The sequence below is a fragment of the Lissotriton vulgaris genome, chromosome 2_1 (assembly GCF_964263255.1).
Source record: "Lissotriton vulgaris chromosome 2_1, aLisVul1.2, whole genome shotgun sequence".
Lineage (NCBI taxonomy): Eukaryota > Metazoa > Chordata > Amphibia > Caudata > Salamandridae > Lissotriton > Lissotriton vulgaris.
Window position 1 is genome coordinate 1,963,070,031 of NC_141687.1, and position 27,568 is coordinate 1,963,097,598.

Consider the following 27,568-nt stretch of genomic DNA (forward strand, 5'->3'; position numbering starts at 1 on the left):
TTGGGTTGCAGGAGTGGAAAAAGACTTTTAATAGGATCCTACCCGCACCCAAAGGATAAAAACAGTGCAAAGTAGTATAACAAATGACTACTTAGATGTTAACAAGGTCGACATGTTTCTGCAGAACACCAAAGGCACAGGCACAGGCTCTATACACCTTAAGACCACCAGAGAGGTGGTATCTGACCAACAAGAACCATGTTGCCTGCTTACAGTCTCTTGTTGAAAAATGATCATTTCTGGAAAGCAAAATGGCCTGGGAGTGACTAAGAGATGTCCCCAATTAACAAATCCACGGAGGTTTGGAGGTTTATATGCACTGCAAGGAAGAAACTTCAAGGAAAACCCAAAATCTAAACTTAAAAAACAGGCATGGGGTTTTTAGTACTTCAGAAAATTGAAGGGCGCTCTACCTAGTGTGGACGCTAGTGTATGCTAGTTCTCAGGTTCAATGTGGTGAAAGCAGGCGAACGGAAAAGACCCCCCTACCCGCTCAAAATAACTGCATTCAACTTTGTGCATTGATACTGACGAAACAATTAAATATGTTGAGCCAGTAATAGTAGAAGAAAACACATCTTTTTATTTTATTTTACTTGTCCTTTGCTCCTCAGTCATTAAGGTGTTTCTATTAGCGATTGTATTTGTCGTTCATGGATTTCATTTGTCTAATGTTTGTTATTCTCAATATCACATTTTTTTTATGTAAACAAAAACAGACAGATAGCATACTTTATGGTAGGACGTAGCTGGGGACGCTACGGGGTTTCATGCGGGTTCTGAATAAGAAGTCAAATGCAGGTAAATGCAAACCTACTGTATGGTCCTTACGCAATTGCTGAATAATCCTCTTCCAGTTCTCCTGGTCATAGTTAACTCTGTAATATCCAGTCATATTGAGGTTAGCCAGTATCCAGTCCGAGCTGCCCCCATTCACCTTAAATGCGTCGTTCACAGCTAGACGAAAACACAAAAAATAAAGTGTGTTGTGCTGTTGTACTTTAATAATAATAATGATGAAAATAGTAATAGTAATAATAATAATACATTTTTCGCATAATTCCATACATTTCTCCTATATAATATTTTGTATGCTTTGTTTATGGGGTGGAAATAGTCATCAAGTCATCAGAGGAAGCCAAGAAAGGAGACACTCATCAGCCAGCTACTTAGTGCGTATTACAGAAAACGGGGGAACGGCCTTTACAACGCAGGCAGAGCCACGAGTGACATTTGCCCACAGTCTCAACCACACATGCCTTAACCACGTATGTACGTGGTTAAGGCAGTGCGCAGTCTAGATGCTGAGATGGGTGGTCCCAGGAACAGGAAGGATCGGGACAGGACGGAGTGAGGTAAGTGGGGGGTGGAAGGTAGTTTTTGTTGCGGTATTTTTAGAACTCAGGGTAGTTGGGGTCTTTTTTAGGGCTCGGTGGGTCAGGGTAGTGTTTATGGCTCGGGTCAGTTGTGCTTAGGGCTCAGTGGAGTCAAGGTAGTGTTTAGGGTCATGGCGGTTCGGGATAGTGTTTAGGGCTCAGGGGGTTAGGGTAGTGTTTTGGGCTCATGGACAGTCAGGGTAGTGTTTAGGGCTCGGGGGGGGGGGTCAGGTAGTGTTCAGGGCTCAGGGACAGTCAGGGTAGTTTTTAGGGCTCAGGGGGTGTTGGGGTAGTGTTTAGCTATTTGGGGCGGGGTAGTTTTTAGGGTTAAGGGTGGTTGGGATAGTTTTCTGGGCTCAGGGCAGGGGCCTTTCCATGTGATCTCTACCACACATCCCTTTATCAGTCATACCTCTAACAAAAACTTGCTTGATAAAGGCATACATGGTTAAAGGAATGCCTTTTTATAGACGCATTCGTTGTAGATTCCGCATAGTAGAGGCACGCATGGTTTAGCCATGCATGCCTCTGTCATACAACCCATAAAACACAGACCTTTGCAAGCTGTGTAAAACAGGAATCATTTGGCTGAGGGGTGGAGGGCTTAAACGACTTTCACACCTTCTTCACTCACAGATTCTTCCATGCTAGAGTGACCTAGTCGCCACCACCGACACAGAGGCTGCAATCGGGACTACTGTTGCAGTTGCCTGAGTCACAAAAATGTGTAAATCTATGCATTTTGAACATCACATTTGGGGGCATAAGTATGTGCAAGCTCCTATCGCTATCACAACGTCAATTTTCGAGACGTTGTGGTGGCAATAGGGGCTTTAGCTACAAGACAGCGATACGCCACATTCAGAAAAACCTGGTCTTAAGTTTGCGAAACAAGGAGAAATGCTTTATTTCTCTCAGTTTTTGCTTTTTACATGTGTGCAGCAAAACACCCTGGATTGTTTATGTGTAGGAAGGTGACCCTTCCAGCACATAAACAATCCTTAAAAATAAGACATTTTGTAACTTCCATGTGTGCTACATTAAGCAGCACACATAGAAGTGCCTAAATAGAATTCTATGATTGTTTATGTGCAGGAAGGTACAACTTCCTACACATAAACAATTCTCCCCTGCATGCAGACACCATTGCGCTATGCTGCAAGGGTGCCTGCAATGGTGCTACACTGCTTTGTAGCACCAGCACAGGGGGAAATTCAAGCCTGCACCACATCCAGGTAAATATGGTGCATACTTGCTTTTCTGAAGTAGTGGAGTGAGGCGTTAAGCCATGACGGCTAACGCCTCACTCCACCAATTCCTTAGTAATTACGCATTTTCAATGCTTCCCAAAACTATGTGGATGTATATGGAAATGACCAAAATCAACATATTTTCGAGGTTACTCCCAGCACATCATGTGTAATCCATCGTATTTTGTGCATTGAAAAGAATGTACTGGAGTACACTCATGGGGAAATATTTTTCCCTCACAGAGACACAATCAGATGTAATATAGGTAACCTGCTTCCTTTTCCACTCTGGGAAACCAATTCCACTAGCTTTTTGCAGGAGTTACTATTTCCAGTGACAAACTACCTACAGGACAACTGTGACTACAACCATCCAATGGGTTTGTAAGAGTTCACTCATTTGTACAGGGTAAATCTCTCCCTAAGAAAAGTCCACCTCCCTCCACTAGATCCAGCATGCTGTTGTGGTAGAGTCTACAGGATACGGCTGGTACAGGGACCCTTCAATGTACACCTCAGCCTGTTGGCTGGTCCTGCTGCCTCATATCTAAATATATGTAGCGAATAGTAAGGAAAGAGGCTTACAATATGTGCAAGGTGTACCTTTCAATCATATACATTGTTAAGTAACATGCTCAGACTCTCAGTTGCATCAGTTGGCAGTATACAAGAATGGGTATCCCATGTGTCATAAAAAAGTGATTTTAGTTCGCCAACATCACAGTGGCAGCAGACATGGTGGCATGTACCTTTTTTCCACTCCCGTCAAATCACAGGAAGTGACTTAACATTCACTTTGTCAGTTATGACAGATGATTGTGTCTTTGTTTCAAAACGAAATGAATGAAATGAAATGAAATGGAATGAAATGAAATGAAAAGTAGATTTATAGAGCGCGATTGCTGCCCGGGGGAGTCCAAGCGCTAGGAACCAACAGAGGTGGCCTGGTAGAGTTGCTAAGCAGAGAATTACTGAGGAAGGTTGAATAGGAATGTCTTTAACTGTTTACGGAATCTAATTAATGTTTTAGAATGAGAGATGCTAATAAAGAGAAACTGGTACTAGGCACAGTCAGCTCCTCTAACTGGCAAACATTAAGAGCATACTTTAAAAAGTGCAGTCGGTGCACTAGTTATTTTACAGGCGTTGCCAGTCAGCCAGCATGGGCAAAGGATACTCCTAGTTACCCTCAAATACTATCCTGAACAGTGCCCCTTATTATAATGATAATTGGCAATAATGGTAATTAGTAGACTTTCTAGAGTTCCACAATTCATAAAAAAACAGACAAACCTAGAAACTGAGTCTGCATAATTTGTCAGTTTACTCCATTAGGAAGTGACCAAACCATTGCACTTGATTATTTGCAGGGAGCGTCTGATCGTCCATTCACCAAAAATTCAGGGATAGTGGAATTTACGTCAAAAGACCTTTGATCTTAAAGGCCTCACAAGAAGTGACATCATTTGACCTTTAACCCTGAAGGTTCGCAGAGAATGCTGTCATATGGCCTTAACCCTGTTGACTTCACAATAAATGACTGCTGAAGTTTCAGAATAACTGCATAGTTAACACAGACAAAAGCCTGTTTTTTTTATACCCCCGATGTTAGGGTACTGCCTCACTTTCGAAAGTGGTGGGGCTTAGCACTTACCTTGAATTGCAGCACGTAAGTCAATTATCTTTTAGTGCGATTCTCCGCCAAGAAAGCTTGAACACAAAGTAGTAAAATAGTGCATTTTAAAGCAAAATTCTGCATTACTTTGAATAAATAATCTTGTCTCTCAAAGGGCACTCATTAATTATTCAATTTTTCACAGTGTATCAAGCTATTGAAACATAACAGTCCCTTGAATTTGCCCCCATATTTTTTCAAAATATGCAATGACGTTAAAATGACTTCCTTTTTTAAGGAAACAGTCCAAAGCAGTGCATTAATAAAAGAAAAATATTTAAGGAAAGCCGTGATAAGCCGCCTATATTTATCCAAGTCCAGCCGGACAAGGAATTTTATTTTCACAATGTAAGAATAATTGTAAGCCACGTTACAAAGAATACAAGAGCACAATCCTGTGCTTTACCACAAAACAGAAAAGTTTAGGGAGAGTTTAGAAGTAAGGAGAGGTTTTACAGGAAAGAGAGAGCAAACTGGACACTTTTTTAAAATCAAAAATGCAAGTGTTTTGTCAGAGTAGTATGTACAGCGAGTGATACACATTATGTTATACCGTACAACTACTGTAAAGGGTCGACGTTTCGATCCCCCGCTCTTGACGGATCAACTGCAGCATCGGCTGCTCCGTGATACACAAGGACATCGTTCCCAGTATTAGCGGATGCGAGGACTGTCCCGGCACCGCCATATTGCAACTCGGCAATTCCTTGGAATCTCAAAGGACCCAACTTTACCAGCTTCCCGACGCGTGAAAGTGGCCACGGCCACCAGCGTCGCTTGCCGACTTTGCGCGCTCATCTAAGCGGCACCACCCGGCAAGACAGCCGGTTAGCTACCACAGCCTCAGCAATTGCACCTCTCCCCCTCAAGAGGCGTATACGATTTTTTCCCCACAGGCAACACAACTAATAAGTCCTGATGATGATCCCCATGTATCTTAGAGCGGGGGATCGAAACGTCGACCCTTTACAGTAGTTGTACGTTGTCTACAGGTGTCTATCAGTGTGTACAGGTGTCTGTCAGTCTGATAATTGCTCCTGTAATGCAGTGTAAGAAATTTGCCATGGGTACCTCCTATATGCCAATCATTATCTCCAGGATGTCAAGGCAAACCGCAGATTCACAAGCATAACACCAAATGTGGTATGATCACTTGCTCATGCTCATTCTCACTCTGCTCCCATTCGTTCATTCACACTCCCTTTCAGTCACTAATTCTCACTCACTGTATTGCACTCACTCTTGATCTCTCTCACTCAATCTCACTCACTCATAAACTGACTCCCTCATTCTGTCTGCCACTCTGTTGTCTGTAATAGACCTTACAACATTCCAATGTTCTAAAAAGATTTACATACATCAGTTTCCAGTATTGATTTAAAGTAATGATGGAAATCATACATACTGCACACAATTTGTTTTATAATTTGTCAACACCATGAATTTAGCTAGACATTGTTTAATAAACTAGAACACAGTGAGTAGGATGTCCTGTATGTTACCTGAGGGTTCCTGGAGCCAGTAGTCAGGCTGTCTGCTTCCATTTCTAATTGACGTGACTGGTACAATCCACGTGTAACTGAAAAAATATAATCTCTTAACTTTTTAAATAGACCAGCCCATTCAATGGTAATTCATATCAGTTTTTCAACAAAGACCATTTGACTTTGTAGGACACAAACGTAAATGTTCAAATTATTGTATATGTTTTTCACAGATTGCATGAGCTATGAAAAGCTTAATCCTGCATAAGGCGATTGTACGAATATTCCCCTTTTGCATTATTACCTCTGCTTATTTGGACTGATGCTGCTGTTTTTTTAATTCTGTACACTGGAACTCTGCTAATTATGCCCAGTGCTTGTTTTCTGCCCCGTAAAACATATCAAAATTGGCTATATTTACTTACTTACCTGTGAGTCCTTAGTATATAGTACAAAGAATACCCAGAGCCAGTAAGTTAACCCCTTGAGTCACGGTGGGCGTCTGCGGAGGATGGCCGGGGGCCCACTCACTCTTTAATTCACCCGCACAGCAGGGGAACTCGCTCAGCGCGTAAGGGGTTAAACATCACTAGTGGACTGCAGCACACATTGTGTCACTGCAAGAGTGACAGTACAAAACATGACTGTAGCCTGTCTATGCAGTTGTGAAACTTTAAAGTTGACATATTAGAATTACCTCTTTTGACAGGCCCAACCCCTCCTTTTGAACTATTAATAAGTCACAACTGAGTAGGCTGTAAATGCATATAAATCACAGTTCATGGTATTTAAAAGTAGCACATAGAAGTTTAATTTGGCATTTTGTTTAAAGTGATAGGGCCCTAAAAGCTATTTTTACTGCAGCCAGATTAGCTGTTCCATAGGAAAGCCGGGTGGTACATTATTAAAGTTAGTAAAGTTATCGTTGCCTAGGTACCTGATAAAAAGTTAATTCATGTACGTTTTCCGATATTTATCACAAGCCCAATGCATTGGTAATGTCGGATTTGTACTAAATATTTTTATTAAGTTACCCTGATGACCATTTAGTCAGTGCCCAAGAAGTTAATAAGCTCAAAAGAGACGTATCCTGTCATTGGATAATGTAGCTAATACCTAAACCCGCCCCATCCCTTTTCTCTCTAATTAGCTAGGCACCAATATCAGTGGGAGAGGAGCTGCCCCCAGAACCAGTTTTGAGTGACCAATGAGGAGGAGTTGCTCATTTCCCTGGCCTCATTTCTAGGGTGGGCACAGGAGCTCTCCACAAGATGCAAAATGTTCTGCACTGTGGTAATGTTTGCAGTATGCCACACAGAAACTGTTGCAAAAATGGGTAGAGTTACCTATGGGAAGTTTTTTTCTATTAGTTCGGGAAGGACTAGGAGTCACCACCACCTACAGGCTAGTACCATGCATAAATGTGGCACCACTGGCCACCCACGTCAGATCACTACCGGACCTGTGGAAGACAGAAGAAGGACCTGCTATTGAGACCTGTGAGGAGATCTGAAAGAGTGGACTTGCTGGCACTTGTACCTTGGACAAAGAAGTGGACTTTAAAGGTTAACTGGCTGACCTTCTGTTAAGTTACAGGGACACATAAGCTACAAGAAGCCCATTTTCATCGACACTGGTTCTAACAGGACCTGTCCTGTACCAAGGATACTGCTGGTAACTTTGGCTAGAGTGAGTCCTGAACCCAACTAATATACCTGAAGGATCCTTGTTTGGTGTCAGATTGTTCTCAGAGTGTACTCATCCTGCCTGAACCAAAAAACCTGGGGTTTAAAAGTGTTTTGCTAACTTTTTGCCTTGGGAACGGTCAATGGAGCAGCACCAACCTGTCAGCTGATCGGCAGAGAGTGCATCGTAAGTAGCTGCTATAGCTCTCGCTTATTTGACACAGCAGCAAATCCAATTCAGCAGGCTTTACTCCGACCAGCATCTGATGACATCAATCCCTTATTGGCTACAGCCCGGAGCTTTGCCCCACTGAGGAAATCCAACTTTCAGAATAGAGCCAAACCCTTATTTTTAGTATGGTGATACGATGGACTGCCAAACCCATTGTGGTGGTGCAGCTACCGTTGCACTAGTGGTCCGACCGCCCTATAACAAGTTGGTTGGTCGGATTGCCATGACACCACAGCTGCCATCATGTATCATGGCGATCTTGCAGCAGGCTGAGGCACCACATATGTTGGTGGTACCACAGCATATTAGATGTTTCCTCACAGTTTTCATGGCTTTGAGCCTGCCATGAAAAGTGTTGTGGTGAGGAAGCAATGGGGGCCTGCAGGGCTCCTTGGTGCCTCTGTGCCAGAGGATGCATGCAGGTGGGCATATGGTGTGCCCTCCTTCCTTCATGCACCTCCATTTCTTGCAGAGAATAGACTTGACATTCCATGCCCTGCAGGAACATGCAATGGTGTTCCCATTGCAATGTCATGCTGAGGATCATTTATGAGCCTTAGTACTACACCACTGTGGGCCAGCTGCTGCATGACCGCCCAACCTTGATTCCTCTCAGAATCCAGCAACTGGTTGCAATACGGCTTTGGTGGTGTGGCAGCAGGACACTGTTGTGGCAGCCCGCTGCCACACTGTCAATGTCACAATAAAGCCCTAAGTATAATGATAAAAATCTTCACCAGACTGACAACCGAGCAGCATCTGATGGACATTAAAGATTTCCTGGGCATGAACTCTGGACTTTTCCTGCTTGAAGCTTTCCTTGCTTTCACTAAGACCTCGTCCTAGGTCAAACTATCATTGACAAACTGGTCTTCAGCTTCCTCTTGCAGCCTTACCCTGCTGCGGACTATACATGCTTAAAAACAGTTTGAAGATAACGTTTCGACCAGGATGATTCCAAACCATCTACCCAACTCGCACTCTATTGCGGTTTGCCTTAAACCTTAATTTTGTCATGGTCTAACAGGTTGCCTAAGATTGGTGCTTTGTGATTTTTGATGCTATTTTCATTTAAAAGTTTACAAAATTCATAGCTGGTTTCCCTTATTGGATTTTTGTCATTTTGGTGACATTAAATTATAGTGAGAGTTTTAATGTGGTGTGTTTTTTATTTTATACTTGTTTTGATACTTGTGAATGCTTTACACATTTTCTTAAATTATGCCCGTCTGCTGTATGCCATAGCTACCTGGGATTGAGTTTAGGTTCAAATAACTGAAAATGTTACAGGACTTAAGAACAATAGTGACATTATTACTTCTGGTGGACTACCATCCACCCCAAATAATAATTCAGTTTCTCACAGTGATTATATCATCATTATCCATATAATGCCTTGTTCCCAGTAATACAGGTACTCAAAAGACAGTATATGGAATAATGCTTGGAATTACATGAGGTGTTCAGTGCTATGTTCCTCTCACGCTTTCATGGGTATCACTTATATAATTCTATCACAATGATTCTGATTATTACAGGGATCATGGTATGACCTCTCACCTTGGTGAGGATAGAGGGCCTGTGTCTTCTTATTTCTGTCATCAGTTTCAGTCACCATTACCATGCTTTTTCTACCACTCTTCTGATATATCTAGACCAAAACACATTTATTTGGGGACTAAATATGTCTAATCAGATGATTTTACTGGTTTCATATTGGGATGTGCCTGGCTACGACAAGCTATTCCTTAGTATTGCAAATCCTGCAGATGAAAAGATCTTTGACAAGGACAGTTGGTTTTACTTCTAGTCTTTCATCTGCCAGTTTGGCATAAATGAGGCTTATCATGGGTTGTAAGTGACTCTGAGGCCAGATTTTTTGTTAGCTCACCGTTAACAGAGATAAAGTTAGGTATGATCTGCCCTACTGCTTGGAAGAATTCAGCCTTGCCCCACTTTTCTCTTCATCAGTTAGGAAGCTGTTTGCTCAATTAATCTTGAATGATTGTGATATGTTAGACTTCTAACTTTGAAATAAAATTAGAAGCTAAGGTTGTATTTCAATTGTGTTTTATTCCTTTCCAAAAAAACTGTGCATTTGCAGGTCTTTAATCAAGGATATGGATACTGTCAAAACAATTTCAATGTGTGTCAACCCAAATGTACTCCAAGTGCAACCAATTTGGATCATGGGGTTGAATGTTTTTGAAAGTGGTCTATGGTTCTCCCATTTGTACAATATTACCTCCATTGTGCCTGAGACAGCATTTTGACATGGTGCCCCCCATTTTCTATGGGTGCCCTCTTACATAAAAAAAGTGACATCAACTTTATGCCCTCCCCATACCATAGATGACCCTTATGCCAAAAATTGCCTCCATGTGTCACGGGCAGCATTCTGTCATTGTTGATACCCTCCCATATGCCAGGTTGTCCACCTTCATGACAAGAACTATCTCCAGTGTGCTAGTATCAGCATTGTGCCACTAGTGTCCACATGTCACAAATTTCCTCAAGTATGACATTAGTTTTACAAAGGAGCCATATATGCCATGAACTACCTCTAATATGCCAGCACCACTCTATTACCATTTGTGCCATATATGCCAAGAATTACACCAAAGTTCCAGTGGCAGTATTTTGTCACAGGTTCCATTCATGCTAAGAATTGCCACACATATGCCAGCACCAGTCTTTTATATTGAGTGTCTCTGTAAGACAATAATTACCTTCAGTATGCCAGGGACAATAACAAACTCCCAAGCATCACATCACATTATCAGTTGTACTCACATGTTAATTATGCTTTGTGTACTGTAAAGCACACTATCACTTGTGAAAGTATCCCGGAGCTGAGCAGGTGTGTGTGCCTAGAGCTGCCCATAGTAGGTTGACTAATTAAAAAACAGGTTTTCAGCCTCCTGTGGAATTCAAGAAGAGAGGTGGAGGCTCTGATGTGGCGTGGGAGGTCATGGCACACTTTAGAAGCAAAGTAAGAGAATGCCTGTCCTCCTGATCTGGGTTTGTGTATGTGTGGGATGTGTGTGAGCCAGAGTCCAGCAGATTGCAGATGTTTGGGTGGTTAGCGGAAGGAGATGCAACCGTTCACCAAAGTGGTACCTGAGTTGTGTAGTGCCTTGAATGTATGTGTGAGGAGTTTAAATTGAGCACATTTGTCTATCAAGAGTCAGCGTAGTTCCCTGAAGTGTGGTATGATGTGAAATCTGTGTGGGAAGTTGAAGATGAGTCTGGCTACCAAATTCTTGGTAGTTTGTAGTCTTCTAGTGCATTGATTGGTGGTCCTAGAGTAGAGGGTTTTCCCACGGACCAAACTGCTGGTGACTGGGCATGAATGACAATTTTTCTAGTGGAGTTGAGCTATGAGCCTTGAGGCACTCTGCACATGAGTTTAAGGTTTCTATAGACCTGAGTAATAAGGTGCCAGGCTTACCACTTGTGTTTTATTCATCAGAAAAGAGAAGATTCAGTAAAGAGCAGGTCTTTGGATGCCACTTTTGTACAGGAACCTAATGAGGATGGGGTGTGAGACCCTCTCAAATGCTGCAGAGATATCAAGGAAAATGAGGGCTGCTGTTTCTCCTCTGTCAAGGACCATGCTGATGTCATCTGTGGTGGATATGAGTGCTCTTTCTATACTGTGGTTGGAACAGAATCCGGACGGTGTGCATCAAGTAGCTGGTGATTATTTAGGTGGTTGTTAAGGAGTCAGTTGATTCGTTTCTCTTAGACCTTTGCCAGGTATGGAAGGAGGTAATGTGTCTGCAGTTGGAAAGCATGTCTTGGTCAGTGGATGGTTTCCTGAGCAGGGACATGACAGTGGCATGTTACCATGTTTCAGTGAATGTGGCTGAGTTAATGGAGATATTGAGGATGGGTGTTCTGGCACTGTGAGAAAGCAGTGGGTCAACGCTCCTCTGCCCACATGGAGGAACCGCCCGTGTATATGAATGTACCAGCAGTGATTTTCCTAACTACTGGACCTAATGTAAGGAATCCCTATTCCTTATGTGCTCTCTCTCTGCACCCTTTCGCAAGTCTCATTTGCTGAAATCTGAACCAGAGCCTGGGAAAGCAGCATCGATGGAAACTACTTCCTTTCAATGTCTTTGTAATCCTCCCTCTCACCAGCAATCTACGGACATGTAAATTAACACTCACAATTCATAGCCCTTCTCTAGGGCCATACATTGGTTATACCTCCACAATGGCCTCTTCCTCGTTTACAGAAGAAGCATTTTATATTCACAGATTGAATGACTGGCCTTTTCCCCTCACTGTCTTTGCAGACTGAGGATTCTATGCCACAATTATGTTACAGACTCCGCAGAATCTTATATATAAAGTCTCTAAGGTCAAAGCCTTGGGGCACTAGTATCCAGATGTAAACTTTGGTGGAGTGGAGGCCCCACTGTTCATTTCCAGGACCCCGATCACAGCAAACTAGCAGGTCTCCCTCTCCTCATTTAGAAGAGGGGGAACAGATACTTGTTTGACGATAGATGCTCCGTTGATCTGCCATCAAAAACTAACCTATCCAGTTCCATATAACGGGCTATATAGCGCACGGCTGCCTTTTCAAAGATTCTCCCTCCTTGCCGGGACTGCCATACATGGCATGGCAAAACGGGGCACGAAAAATGATCAGTGGTCCTCATGCATAGAAAGAAAATGCTCATCATGTAAGGGCCTTTGTTTTCTAATCAGAAACAACCTTCCCCCATTTAAAGTATTTGTTTCTAAAATACTACTATAAATGCCACCTGGCTGCAATGACATGGCGGGCTGCATTACGGTTTTGACAAAAGTTCTCCCACACCTTCAGGGGAAACACTTTCACCAAATTGATCCAAGCATGCAGGAATCTCTTGTTTGGTTGGGTCATTTGGGTGCCATATGGGTACGGGGTTTGGAGGGGGCAACTGCTCCTCTGGCAGACTGCACATCCAACATGTAGAAGTCAACAATAGGGCATTACATACAGTGGTAAAACACAATCAAGATGCTCTCTTTTCTTGTTGCTTATGCTCAGGACTGTGTCAGAAAACAATGGGCCCGATTCACAGAACAAACTCAAGACAAAATCCTAAACTTACTACCATTTTGGTATTCACAGAAGGCACTTACTCATTTTGGTATTCACAGAAGGCACTTACTCACTGATGAGTAAGTGCCTTCTGTGAATACCAAAATGAGTAAGTGCACTTACTCATCTTGGTATTCACAGAAGCCACTCACTCATCATGAGTAGGTGACTTCTGTGAATACAAAATGAGTAAATGGTAGTAAGTTTAGGATTTTGTCTTAAGTTAGTTCTGTGAATCGGGCCCAATAACATTCAAGCAAGTTAGGATGTGTCCGTATCTTACCAAATTTACAAGAGCAATTGTATTCTTTATTCACCAGGTTTTGGACTACATGAAGTCAGAAGATTATCTAAGCATACTCAATCTTCACGAGGGAAAGTGAAAGTGACATAGATTTTCACACCAGCAACTAGTGATGTTCCACAAATCTTCAGATCAGCTTCAGTACACATGATTTAGAGAACAACACAGGAAAAGCGATGTAAATCTAAATTGTTGGACATACATACTTGAACGCTGAGGGGCGGTTTACTTTCGATTCAGAATCAAGTAGAAAATGTTTCTGTGTGATCAGTCCAGTGGTGGTGTTCACTGTTATGACTGGGAAGCCCATCTGGAGAGTCCACGTGTCCATGATGCTTTTGACACTCTTGGGTAGCTTCACAGCTGTCTGGTTAGCCACAGCCTGCAGAAAACAAGTGGAGAGAAGTACAAACACCCAGAGTTTGGGTATTTATTTTGGAAAATGTAGATATATGCAGTAAAGACAAAATGACTATACACAATGATCAGTGGGGAAGCTAGTAAATTGTATGTATATGTTTAGAAATACACCGGGTAAGTGCTAGGTTCAACAATATGGAGAATAAGACAAATGATATGAGTCCCTATTAACTAAGCAAGTTAAAGCATGTGGTACCAAAAGATTGTAAAATATGGCAGCTGTATGCTACACAGAGAACAACAGGCTTGAATAAGTGGCATTTATTTATTTCTTTTTTGTGATTTTATATAGCGCAAATTTGGATCAGGGTCTTCAGAGCACTTTACAGAAGAACCATTACCAAGAATCACATCAAGGATACACTAGGGCTGCAACCTAGGAGGATTGAACAACCAAAAAAAGTGTGATATAAATTGTACAGTTGGTGCACAGGAAACTTTGTGATAACAGACATATTCAAGTATTAAATGAGAGCAAGCGTAGGCAAGATGTATTTAACCTAAATGTCTTGCGAAGAGAAAAACATTGAGATCTATTTTGAAGGTAGCATGACGTGGTTAAGCAGAGGGTCAATGGAAGGGAGTTCCTAATTCTTGTGGCGCTGATGGAGAATGACTGATTCATGAATCACTTAATTGAATGTAGGAGGATCAAGGAGAAGGGATTGCACATTTCTTAACTCCCTTTTAGTGACCAATACGTTCAGATTCTCAGTTAAATACGTGGACGTAGATGTGTGCTTTGCTTTTTAAGAGGTGCAAGCAGTTTTAAATTGGGCTCTCTTCTCTATAGAAAGCTATTGGAGGGTTAGCAGGATAGTAGTGAAGTGGTCAAATTTCATGCAACCAACCTGTCACAAAGTGGCTGAAGCATGTAGAAATGCTCTGAGCAGACCAAGGTGGATTCTTGGAATGCCTGAGAGGAGTGGGATCCCGTAGTTAAGTCTGGAAAGAACTAAAGCCTGCACAATTAATTTTAGGCCTTGTTCTGGGCTGAGATGCTTGATTCCCAGTAATATATTTAGCTGGAAGTGGGCACTCTTGGCAGTGGCTGTAATATGATTCTGTAGGTTGAGATGGCTTTTAAGAATGAATCCAAGTGACTAAGCATTCTGAGCAATAGAGGGACTACCCTACACAATGAGGAGCAGATCCATCCAGCCTTTGGTTGAAGGATTTGCTTTTTTCAGTGATATAAGAAGGAACTTTTTATCCCATGGTTTAGTTTGAGTTGGTGCTTTGACATGCATGTTTGAATTTTGGTCAAGGAATTGAATAGAAGGGTATTGTCTTCTGGGAATATGACCTTCATTTAGATATGGGTATCATCAGCATACAGATGGAAGAGGAGCAGACAGTTCTTAAGGATCGTAAAGAGGGGTTCAAGATAGAGATTAAGAAGGGTTGTAGAGAAGATCAAGGACTTGGAGTATCCATTTTTGCAGGCTAACTGATTTTTAAACAGCCACAACAAGATGTAAGAATCCCTTTCCAGAAGAGCTCATTTACAACAGGATTTGCCTTGAACTCTGCTTTCGTCTTTTTGTAGAGTGAGTCTAGACCACTAAGGGCTGTTCCTGAGGTCCTGGGACTCTTAGTTGTGTTAAAGTGTACTCCTACTAACATTCTGAAAAACCGGGCACTTTTGGCTCCAAAGACCTCCAGAGGACTAGGACAAAAATACAAATTGATGCAATCAAGGGGCATTGCCCCTGGACTGTTAATTCAGGTTTAAACCACTTGCAGCTTTTCCACAGCAGCAAATGTGTGTCGTACCGGTTCCACTTTTTCAGTAGGAACTGTTTGTTTGTGGGACAACATAAACACTGAGATTGTGCCAGACTCTATGCACCCCTTCAGGATATGCCGACCTATTGTTCCACCAGCTCACAGTACCACCATAAGTACCCCTAACCCTAGTAAGGTATTCAAATGGTTTGGGCAACCTCAGAACATGACCACCCTGTCTCCGCAAGAAATCATGGTAAGATATCTAGAACCTTTTCGCTCAGCCATTTGTGCATACCCAGAGAGATACACATGAAATATATGTAGGAAGCTGTCTCTATATATACTATACCAAAGTAAGGTAGAGTTTGCGCAGAGTCCAGTGGATCCTCAAAGGCTTACAATGGCAAATGTAGATAGCACCTTACTCTCTATTTGTGGTAGTGTGGGCAAACAGTAATGCTTTATCAGGCAAGAAATTATGTCACACTCTAAGACTGAACTCAGATGAATTGTTTGTAGTACAAATATTTCTTGGTTGTATTTTATTTTTAGAAGCAAGCAGGACTTGGCACAGGTAAGTAAAATAGTACTTTTCAAGGCAGGTTGAACAATACAAGCAAGCTGAATGAAAATGACTTTGTTACAGATTTGTAGAATCTTTAAATACAGTTGAAATTACTTTTAGATTACTTGAGATTACTTTTGAGTTACTTTGCACAATACTTTATCTACTCGGTGTGATATGCATAGATACCACACTGGGGCATTTCCTGGATAAATATAAGTAAAACAGTGTTCATGAAAACACAGTTTTGTATATTTCCATACAAACACCCTCAACACAGTTTTTTAGAGGAAAAACATCAATGCAACTAGGTTATTGATTTGTAGGTAAGTAAACGGTCTTGAGGGTTGACTTTCTGGGGCTAGAACAAGGGTTACCCCAGGGTGAAGGATGCACTCAAACACACCCTCAGCGTCACTAGGGTGGCTGGGTGAGGAGTGCTATGGCCCAATGTTAGCCTATGTGGCTAGGGGGCCATCGCTTGGTGGCTGCTCTCGGGCAAGCCGCAGGGTTGAGGGAGCAAAGCTTCTAGGGTTAAGCTCAGGACAATGGGGGATCCAAGTTAGCACACATGGTGCACCCACAGTGGCAGTCGGGTGCAGGGTGCTGGATCCGTGTTTGGCGCCATGTTGTTTTGAATGGGGATTGCCGGTTTAGTTTTTAGCTGCAGGATCAGTCCAGGAAGTCTTCTGGGAGGAACTAACAGCTGGACAGTAGGGGTGGGCGGCATTTGCGAAATCGCATTACGCAAATGTCCGCGAAACGGTAAAAAATCTTTGCGAAAACGTAGAAAGTCAGCGAACACGTGGAATTGCTTGTTCGCGATGCTTTTTTGCTGTTCGCAATCACTGTTTGCGTGCTAGAGGGGAAATATCTCACGAACACGCATTTGAGAATGCAAACAAGCAAAAAATTTCGCGAAGTCGCTTAACTCAAAATTTTGGGCAATTTCGCGTACTCCGCGGAACGCGAAATTACACAAATTACGCAAATTACATGAACAGAATGGGATTTATCACCCAGGCCTACTGGACAGGTAAGTTGGAGGGCCGGGGGATATAGGTGCACCCCAGGTCCTCTTCTCCAGGGCGCAGGGCAGTGGATGCTGGGGTGCCTTTTGAGGTCATATTTCATCTGACCAGCCCACTCGCAGTAGGAGGGGTCTCCAGGCAGAGGCTGCAGGCGACGTCGGGGAGTCGGACTTTGGAGCACTTGGGGACCTTGCTGGGACTGATGGGCCAATCAAACTTGGGCCGTGGGTGACCAGTGCATTGGTAGTTCCAGGCATTGGTTTCTTTGTCTTCAGCAGGCTCAGAGTCTTTCTTTGGAGATTCTTTTGAAAAGGGCTGCTGTTTAGAGAAGATCTGGTCTTTGTTGAAGTCAGCCAGTCCTCCCGGGGATTCTGAAGGTCACTGACTGCAGAACAAGGCACATTTTGGTGCAGGATCTCTAGAAACTGCAGACTGGCCAGTAGGGATGGGGCCAAGTCAATTCTTCTCTGCAGTCTCCTCTGCTGTGCGTCTTCTTTTGTCCTTCTTCTTCATAGGTTGCGGGAATCTGCCTTCTGGGTTCAGGGCTGCCTCCTAATTATGGTAGTTAGGGGAGTTTTGGAGGCCTCAAGGTAATAACTAATGAGCTACTACCCTTAGGCGGACAACACCCTTGGTGTGCTCACCCCACGTGAGGGAGAGGGCACAATCCTTTATCCTGATTGGAGAGTGCTTGTGATCTGGAAGATGACGGGCACTGAAGAGTGGGCTTTACCTCACCTCCCTCACCTGAGGGATGGGGTTGGCAGAGGTGGGCGCACCTTCTGGGCTGCTCTAATTGTTCCCGCTTGTATTTCCACCTAAAAGGAGGTGAAACAGGAAAGGGGCCTACTCCAGGTAGCTGGAGAAACTGGGGGTCACGCTCCAAAGGCCGCAAGGCCTTTGAAACTCCCTTGCCACGGATGGCTCTTCCTGACCCGGGGGAGGGCTGACCTCCTCCATCCAGTAAATGCTTTGTTTCTGGGCCCAAGGAGCAAAACACCCTACCCCCCCACCCAAGGGCCCAGAAATATGTCTTGTGGTGGCAGGCTGGTGTTTCCCAGTCAGGGAACCCACAAGGGGCTGGTCATTTTTCAGAGGGCATCTTTAGGATGCCCTCTGAGTGATTGTATAATACATCCCACACTGGCATTAGTGTGGGTTTATTATGCTGAGAAGTGTGCTAGCAACATTCCCAGAATTCAGTTAAGCCATTATGGTGCTGTAGAGTTTGTAATGCTCCCAGACCATTTAGTCTTTTATGGCTTTGCTGTACTTACAAAGTCTAAGAATGGATTTAGAGGCCGTAGGGTTACAGTGCTCATGAAACTTTACCCTCACCAGGGGTATGGTGCACCTAGCTAGAGGGGTGTCTTATCTACACCTATACCACAGAGAGTGCCATGGCACTCTTCACTTTTCTTTGCACTAAAACATGCAGCCTGCAAAGGCAGTGGGTATATTTTAAGGTACAGGACCTCTAAGGGTGGCACAATATGTGCTGCAGCCCTTAGAGGCCTTCCCTGGTTGCAGTGCCCTTGGTACCCATGCTACCTTTCAAAAAGGACTTACATTTGGCCAGAGAGCTGCTAGTTGGGGTACAAAGGTACTGTTTTGGGAAAGAACAAAGGTCCTGGGAACCTGATTGGCAGGGACCCAGGTAACATCAAATCAAAGTGCATCAGAATTCTGGCAAAAAGTGTGTGTGTGTGGGGGGGGGGTTACTGCAACAGAAACTCACTTTACTAAAATACACCGATGGGGGTTTCAATATTTATTAAACAATTGTGATTCTTGTATAAAATATATGTGCTGCAATGATTAATAGACAGAAGCAAATAAAAGTAATTAGCAGTTGGAGAAGAGTGAAAAGGATAAACAATTCCACCATTGTGCTAAAGCAGGTGTATATATAGTCTTGCATATAAATTCTGTGTATATTGTACTCCTACTATGCGCTCCCTAACCTAGTTGACTAGGGCGGATGATCTGCTAAGAATCCCCCACTGGATGATCTAACTCCTATTACCTGTGAGTGAATGTGTTCAGGTACCGGCCTTGGTCACAAGTTGGACATCCCTCCTCGCAGAGGGTAAACAGGAATCAGTTGAGCAGAGACTGTGACAACAGCAACCTCGAAATGACAGCAGAGTTTTACTCGCATCTAAACATGGAAATGTGTGTGTATTTATAATAACAGTGTCCATGCTTTTGTGTCGCTGACATTCTTTATCCTCTTGTGATAGCTAAGCCACCTTATGGATGAATAACAAACAACAACATTTGCAAAATGGACTTTTAGGCTTTGTACTAAACGTTCAAGGTGTCATGATAGTGTCCTTAAGAAGTGTAAATGTAAGCAGTGTGGTTTGAGAGAAACTAATCCTGCACTGTCACGCAAGCAAATGTGTGTTAAAAGTCATCATCAAAAAAAGAAGGCAACTTAAGAAACACGTGCATGTAAAATGGCAATTTTTCTTTCCAGGCCTAACCCATCCATTTAATATGTGTTTCAGTAGGACCTCATAGAGAAGGTATGCAGACTTGTGCAGCCCTCTAGCTACAGCTTGCAGGCTTGCCCCGGGGCTGGAACCCAAGCTCCAAAAAATTAAATAAGTCACAACGTAGACATCTGGACTGTGTGAAGGTGTCAAAAGTGAAGGGGATTGATTTTATGTGTGGCTTCTTTACACTGAGAGCTGGAGGATCATTCTCTAGTGAAGGATCGAGCACTGTCTTGATGGAACAGGACCATTAACTTGTCCACTATGTGTGCTCAAATGATAGACAGGAATTGAATATTTACTAGACTAAAATGACATGCATTAGAATTATGATCCTTTTGAAGGACATTCTTGATCAGATAAGTGATCAATATGTGTAAAATCATTTATGAGATGACTTTCATGCTTGATGGATAACTGACATATCTGCATCCCTTGTTATGCAAATATTCTTCAGTCTAGGCTACAAAAGAACCAGAAGAACCATAAGTTTCTCATTATGTGTCTTCAGGTAGGCATGTGTTGATCCAAAGGTAAAATGTAGATGCTCCCTCTCTTCATTGCATTGCTGAGCTGGAGATCATGACTTGCGCTGCTGGCCTGGAACTTAGGCAGAAGACTGATGGGTTTCTTAAATATTGCTCTGACAACAAGTTTAACCTCCTGTAGCAAGTAGGACTTGGATTCCTCTACCCAGCTACTTGATGCTCTAATTCAGTTCTACAATCAGGGCAGGGACTACCTTAAGTAGGTAAGGTGCTACAATGAGTGTGCAATAAGAACTCACACATGTAGCCAAGGATTAAGACTATGTGAAATTCAAGCCTGTAGTCTAAATGCATAGACTCAACCTATTCTTGCCTTCTATAGCAAAAGGGTGAGGCAGGTCAGGAGGCAGAAGGTGCTATGGAGTCCATTAAGTCTTTACTAGGGCTATCATCAAGGCAATACCGTTTACAAGAGATGCATGGAGTACTACATTAGTAATTTTGCAATCAAGTTGAACTTAAAAAGAATAAACGGATCCATGCAAGAGGCAGAGAGTAGGGTATTGATTATAGAAAGAGTAGTCACAGACCTCAACGACTAAGTATTAGCCCCTTTGCAACCAGTGAGAATTTTGGAATAACAGTCTGGAGCTATGACTGAAGAAATGGATTGTATTTTGAGAAACTTTTTCACAGTCCAGAGATCGCCAGTGTCTTCTCTTGTAGGCTCTCACCTGATGACCCACCCAAGTCAGTAATCACAATACCTAACTTCAAGGATGGTGTTTTACAGATTGCCTCAAGGTGAGGTCTAAGAGTCCTATTTTTTTTTATTTCACACACTCCTAGAACAAAGATTGCAAAACAAAATCTTTGAAAATGGGAAAGAGGTACCTGTGTTCAATGGAAAAAATGGAATATTAAGAATTTGTGCTCCTGGTCCAAGATAGGCTTATTGTTGTGGTTGTGAATAAAAAGCACGTATCTCTGGGTGTGGTTTTTTTCTGCAATGGCCAACGTGTCACCAGGACGGCGCCTCTCACTCAGATGGCGTGAGCGGTGTTGCCTGCGATTCTGTGCACCTGCTGCACCCGGGCCGCTGGTCCCCGAACCCGTCTTGCCCGCCACTGCGCACCCAGGACTCACTGCTCACCTGCCGACACCGGCGAGTGTCAAAGAGAGCCCACCATGTGCCGGTGCAAGCTCCAAGCCCGAGCCCCGCGACCTTGGCAGCCTCCTCAGACCATCGCTGGCTTCCGTGACACATGCCCCCAGCACTCCTTACTCGTTGACGTACTCCACCGCTGCCTCCGGCCTACACTGCGGTCGAATAGTTCACACATTTGGAACTGAGTCTTGATTTATTTATGGCAGACTTTATATCATTGTACAGGCCTCATCGCAGACTGCATCCCTTATCAGCTCCAGTGCCACTAACTCTGTGCATCGCAAGCCAACGACATGTGGCTGTGTGCCCCTGCTGTCCGCTGCCAACGGCCTACAATGCGGTCAAGTAGGTCACACATTTGGAACCGAGTCCTGATTTATTTATGGCAGAGTTTATATCATTATACAGGCCTCATCGCTGACTGCATACCCTTTTAGCTCCAGTGCCACTAAGTCTGTGCCACGACATTCATGGACACTCTCTGGGGGTTGTCTTCATCATCATGTAGGTGATACTGACTTGGTGGTAAAAATTAGGCTGTATCATTCCACTCCTCCATTTGCCTGTTTCTGCCAGCTTCTGCCCTCTGCATCATGCCCTAGAAGGACACCTTCCACTGTCCCTCGAAACACTCTGTGACATTCACCTTCGACATCGACGAGGACCCTTGCTGTTTGAACTTTGAACTTCTGATTGTCTGATCACTGTTGTATTGTTGCCAGCACCAACCAGCCCCTGAGGGGTGGCTAAAACTCACCCCACCCATCCAGCAGAGGCATCACTGGACATGTGACCCTGGCAATAAAAGGGGTCGGGCGCACATGCCCGTAGCCAGTCCTACCAACTATCTAAGTGTGTCCGTGTGGTATTATCTATGCATGAGGGAACCGGGCCCTACCACATTACATTGTGCTGTGTACAGTGGGGGCAACCATGTCACCTCAGGCAGTGCGGTAGGCCTAGACCTTGTAGCTGTGTTGTACCCCTCCACCCCCCCTGTGTGCGTAAGCGGACTAGACTCACGTACAACAGTCCAGCATAGGGGTGTGATTAATCTATCCGGGGCTCTGGGCGTGGTTAAGTTTAGGCCTTGTCAAAGAAGTAACTAATGTGTGTGCCCCCGGAGTGTGGGCTCGGCCGAAGGGATAAACGAGGGAGCGCAATCCCGCTCAGGGTCAGTGATCATACATACCAACTGTTTTGTGTTTCTCTACTACCACAGCATAAGCCAAAGATCTACCCTCAACTGCATGGCGAGTTCAGCCAGCCATGAACTCTACATCTGTGTCCGCCCTATCCTTACCATAGGCCTACACACATGTGGCCGCCCACCTTCAGCCCACAACATCACTGTGTCGTTGTCAGGCTCGTGGACATATGCAGACAGGCATGACAATGGTGTGCCGTAGGAGTGCAAGTGATGCCCTACGCACAATTGCAAATAGGCCCGGGGGATGGAGGAGCAGCAGTGAGGCTACGTAATACACAATGATGCTGCACATTTGCTACAAGCAGTACATGTCAAACAGGAATCACAAAGTCACACATATCACACACCAATGTACCAGTGAGCCAGCCAACACATCATGCAGAACGAACTTCTGACTCATGTCTCTCTGCACTGCCACAGGTTATCAAGGATATGCACTCTGCAGTTGGATGACGACACCCCTCCGAGCCCTGAACACACAGGCCCAGAGGCAGTACAATGCGGCCCACAAACATACCAGGGGCATCGTGAAATGCACATTTGGCGTGTTCAAGTCATGTGTCAGGTGCCTGGACATCACAGATGGAAGGCTCCTGTACAGCCCAGACATTGTGCGCAAGATGATTGTTGCAAGTTATGTGTTGCACAACATATATGTATGCACCAGTGCCCCATGGATACAAGTGCCAGATGCACCGTACAATGATGAGGAAGATGAGGCAAGTGGACCACACCCCTCTGCAGCCACAGCAGGAATAGCTCGTTTGACCACCATCATTGACAATTTCTTCACAAATAAATGCATTCCAAGACATATTCCCTGAGTGCATGTCACTCATCTGTAGAAGCACATCACTATGCAAGTGTAAGTGCAAAATGTAGTGCTAACAATTTCATAATTTGATAATAGATGTGTGTGTGTGTCACCTCTGTACAGAGAGGCTATTTAGGGTGTCACATATTCGAAATGCCAATTCTGGGTGTCACAGATTGTACAGAATCCCACTCTTCGGCATTTCACATGTGTTCAAATCATTACATACCGGCTGTCATTTGTGACCTACAAGTGACAAGAGGGCTTCTTTTGGGGTAAAATATGTACAGCCATGATGCAGGGATGCACCCTGTGACTCAAGTCCTACAACATGAGCAACATGTACGTAAGGGGGAGTTACTGCCCCTATATTCGTCTATGCTTTCATACTTGATTGGTCATAGATATTACACGTCTGTGTGCAGGAGGTGTTGATTGTCCCTCTGCAATGTGAAGGGGAGATGCGGTTTCACAGTGTGTTCCATGTATGTTTTTGCATGATTGCAGTTTACATGCAGACTGCATGCCAATGTACATTGTGACCGTTTGTGAGGAGATGCCTATTTGATGCGGGACAATGGACATTTGTTCAACATCACCGATGTGGGTTTGTACTCGTACATTGTCATCTCACCATTTTTTTTCTCTGCTTTTATGGTGCATTTTCCCGCATGACGCGTGGGAATTGCAGGCTTGTCGCTGGTTATCGGTGATTTTTCTATTGCCGTTTGGGACATCGCAGCTTTTTTCGCGTTTGTGTTTCGCATTTTTGCGGAGTCTCGTTGGTTTTAACGCGGTCATTTGCTGCATTATCATGAGACCATTGCATGGTACCCTCGTGTTGAGAATACAACGTTGGCACAGAGTTATTTTCCCGCGATGGACTGCGATGTGAAGAGTTGCGTTAAACTAATTTTGCAATAATTATCACACGTTTGGATAATATCCCCCTGTGCGTAATAATATCTGACCTGGGATCTGCAAAGTCATGATGTACGATTTGGGGTACACAGCTTAACGCTTTAGTTATGTTGTTTTACAATCCATCACATAAAAACATGAAGCCTAAAACGATTACATGCTCATTCTAATTTCCCATAGGAGAATCTATGGTGGTGGGAGAAGTGAAAACGCGACTAAATACTCAGCGATCTACGCAGTAACTCCGCAAAATGTAATAATAATTAGAGCGCCCAATTCACTACCTAAATGGCTCAATGCCTGACAAAGAAAATCCAGGGGGCATATTACCAAGCAATAGCGATAATTATCGCTATTGCTTGGTTAGAGACAAAAATTTACCGCTGCGCTGCGGCGATTTTTACCGCAAATAAACCTCGGTATTACCAAGGTTTATCGCAAATGCGATAAAAATCGCCGCAATGCATGAATATCGCTGAAAAGTCAGCGATATTCATGCATTACCGAGCTAATGCTCTTAACCATGTTATCCACCTCCCATTGGATAACATGGCTAAGAACTGCTCAGGGCAGGTGTTAGCTTTTGGAGATATTCGCGCTTAGCGCGAATATCTCCAAAAGTTGGTAATAGGAGAAAGCAATGTTAGCGACTGTTTTCAGTCGCTAACATCTTGTCACGCCCACTTTGCATATCATTAGTGATAAATATCACTAACATGCAAAGTGGGGCCCAAGATGGTCGCTATCTCTTACTAGCTGTCGCTAACTGGTGTTAGCGACAGCTAGGTAATAGGGAGATAATTTTATCTCTGCTTTCTTGGCTTTTGAAGCCAAAAAAGCGAAGATAAACCCCCTTGATAATATGCCCCCAGGAGTGTTCACTGTTTCACGCCTCAATAATTATTCGTGGGCTTTAAATCGATGTCTAGTGGTCACTGCTAGTCCCTTTTCTCCTGGCCCATCTCCTTAACCACTCCTCCTTCTCTTCTTGTTCAGTGCGCTTCCTCCCCTTCACCACTGTTCTCTGCGTAATTACGTATAGCGCAAATTAAACGCATAAGCGATTTTTTTTTTAGATGCAGCATAACAATATTATAGGATAATGGTGAAAGTAATGTCCGATTCAATCTAGTTGGCTAGCACCGACTGTCAAATACAGAGCAGGATAATTTGTGTGTTGTATGAGAGCTCATAAAGCAGATTCCCTTTTTCTTCTGACAGGGATGTGCACTGTGTCTGTAGAAATACTGCAGATGAGTGTTCCACCTATTTCGACCACAAAACAGTTCAGATGTAAGTGAAACTATCTTTTGTCAGTGTGTGAGCCACCATTCTAGCTATTTCATTTTCTTCCACTGCACTTTTTCTTTGTTCATTGCCACTGTGTGGGGCCCAAACATTTTTGGTTTTCCATTGTTTTTTTTTTTGTTGAGAACCGCTTTAAAATATTTTTATGGGCGTTGTAAAACAAAACTATTCGTTTAACTGTTTAATAGATATTTAAACACAACAAATTGTAATAAATATATTTATTCATTTTCAAAAATAATTTTACAGATTTATTTCTGCATTACCTGCACTGGTTTAATAATGGTTTGCCCGCTGTAATGACATTTTTAGTGGTGCTAGATACACAAAAGAATCAGTTTGTCGTTTAGAGACACAAGTCTTTTTTCTTTGTCAATAATGTTCCCACGTGCTGAGACGATTAAATAATTAATTTATAATTATTTGCAAGTAAACACTAATGTTAGCCTGACAGGTCACTATCTTGATTTGGTGTGAACACGAAATTTTGTTTTGGACAATATTCACGAGTAAGGGAAGAGATATGGCCGTCTTCAACTCAAAACCCTGTGATTCTGGGCATATCGCTTAATATTAGCAACACAAAACATGTATAATGTAATCTGGTGCTTAGGTAAAGGGCTCTGATGCCTCAGGACCAGGATCCTACTACGTGAAACTGCAAAGATAAATAAATAGGCTGAGGCAAGTCATACTGTGCATCAGGCTCGGTTGACCCTCATAGCACTGCTAGGTTTAATCCGAATAGGTTTCTCCTCTCGATTGACATATCGAAGAAAAGTGCTCTATGTCTTGATAAATTAATGTGTAGTTTGTTTATTTAGAATGCAACGTAACAAATCATCATGATTTATCAATAATAACTTGAATCTACTGATTAACACCTTCCACTTGATGCCTATCATTCAGAATTATAAAAATTAAAAACAAAATGAACAGCACTGGTATGTTTTGCAGCTCGATATTTTCAAAACAAACAATTTTACTTTCATAACAAGGTATACTATCTCCAAGTCATCGCACAATATCTGAAAGATTGTTCAAGCAGAGCGACAATGGTATTAATGATGTAATGGCATTAGCATGGTAATTGCCACCATTTGCTGAGAGACAGAATTATTCAAAACACTCATATACAAAGTGCAATGTTGTCTCAAAGTTGGACAATGTAAAGGTTGCCTTCAGTTACTGATGTTCAATTGAACCGTTTTGACTTCCTTGCCGGCTGCAACCTATCAGTGGAAGTGGATAGGCTGCTATTTAAGGATTCAGATAGCATTTATGCTTTTTATCTGTCAAGCAAAAACCCAAGATACACTCTTGAAATGAGGTGCTCACCACGGATCCATAATGCTTTCAGTGTTGTTCAGAGTATCTATGATCTATATCCTCTTGTACAATTCTCAAGGAGACGAGCCTTGACTGTGCAGGTGACATGCACTGATACCCACAGCATGCTATGGATCTGCGTCAGATTATATTTATGCTGTTCCAACAGCTTGCCCCTATAGCAACATGGATCATACTGAATTAATGAATTTAGTTAACATGTACACTGTGATTAATAGGAGGACAGTAACAACCAAAACGCAAAGACCCAGTTTGCATTGGTAACCATGTCACCACTGATCAGGGCCTGAAAGACATTTCCATCAAGCATTGAGCCCACCTTTGTGGAGCCATTCATGGCCCGCCGATTAACACAGGTCACCTACACTGACACTGAGTGCAGCCCCATATCCATTGTCAGTGTGTCTACAAAGGCTCACTCAGCCTGGGTTTAAAATAAGTAATGTACCAAGGCCTTTTCTGCCCCCTCAATGAGCACACCAGAATAGGTAAGCTATCTATTCCTTCAATCCTGTGTGGTGTACAGTTTGTATGTCTCTCAAGGATCCATTGCCTGCAAACCTGTATCTGCAATATGGTACACGAGTATGAGCAAAGTAAGTCTCTTGCTTGCATTAGGCCTGTGCAATGAGAGATACAGATGAAGGCTCCTTCTGCAAAAAGAATAAGCGTCAAGGCCAGCCTTGAAGGAAGAGGTGTCCCTGAGGCAACCTCATTGACTTGTCAGTGTGTATTTGCTTCCCCCACCGCACAGCTCCACCCCGTAGTGGTCTACACTCATGAGGCCTTGACTCGCAGTTCGAGTCCCGCCTGCACCTCATCCCTGGTGGCCCAGTGGTGAGCTCTTCTTCGGTCTGCTGGTATCTATTTTCTTTTCTTTTTGTTCTATTGCATCTCTTTCTTTTCCTTTATTTTATTTCATTGCCTTTGTGACTTTTTTTTATTGGCTTC

The 27,568-nt window shown here is 43.3% G+C and overlaps 1 protein-coding gene across 1 annotated transcript in view; it reads right to left on the reverse strand.

Moving 5' to 3' along the window:
- Positions 1-27,568, reverse strand: part of LOC147733567 (aminopeptidase Ey-like) — a 538,593-nt gene that overhangs the window by 171,438 nt on the left and 339,587 nt on the right. Inside the window, exons 10-12 of the mRNA XM_086958155.1 lie at positions 13,317-13,492; positions 5,804-5,880; positions 818-957 (exon numbers count right to left, since the gene is read on the reverse strand). Of these exons, the coding sequence (XP_086814281.1) occupies positions 818-957; positions 5,804-5,880; positions 13,317-13,492 (393 nt within the window). The remainder of the gene's footprint in view (positions 1-817; positions 958-5,803; positions 5,881-13,316; positions 13,493-27,568) is intronic.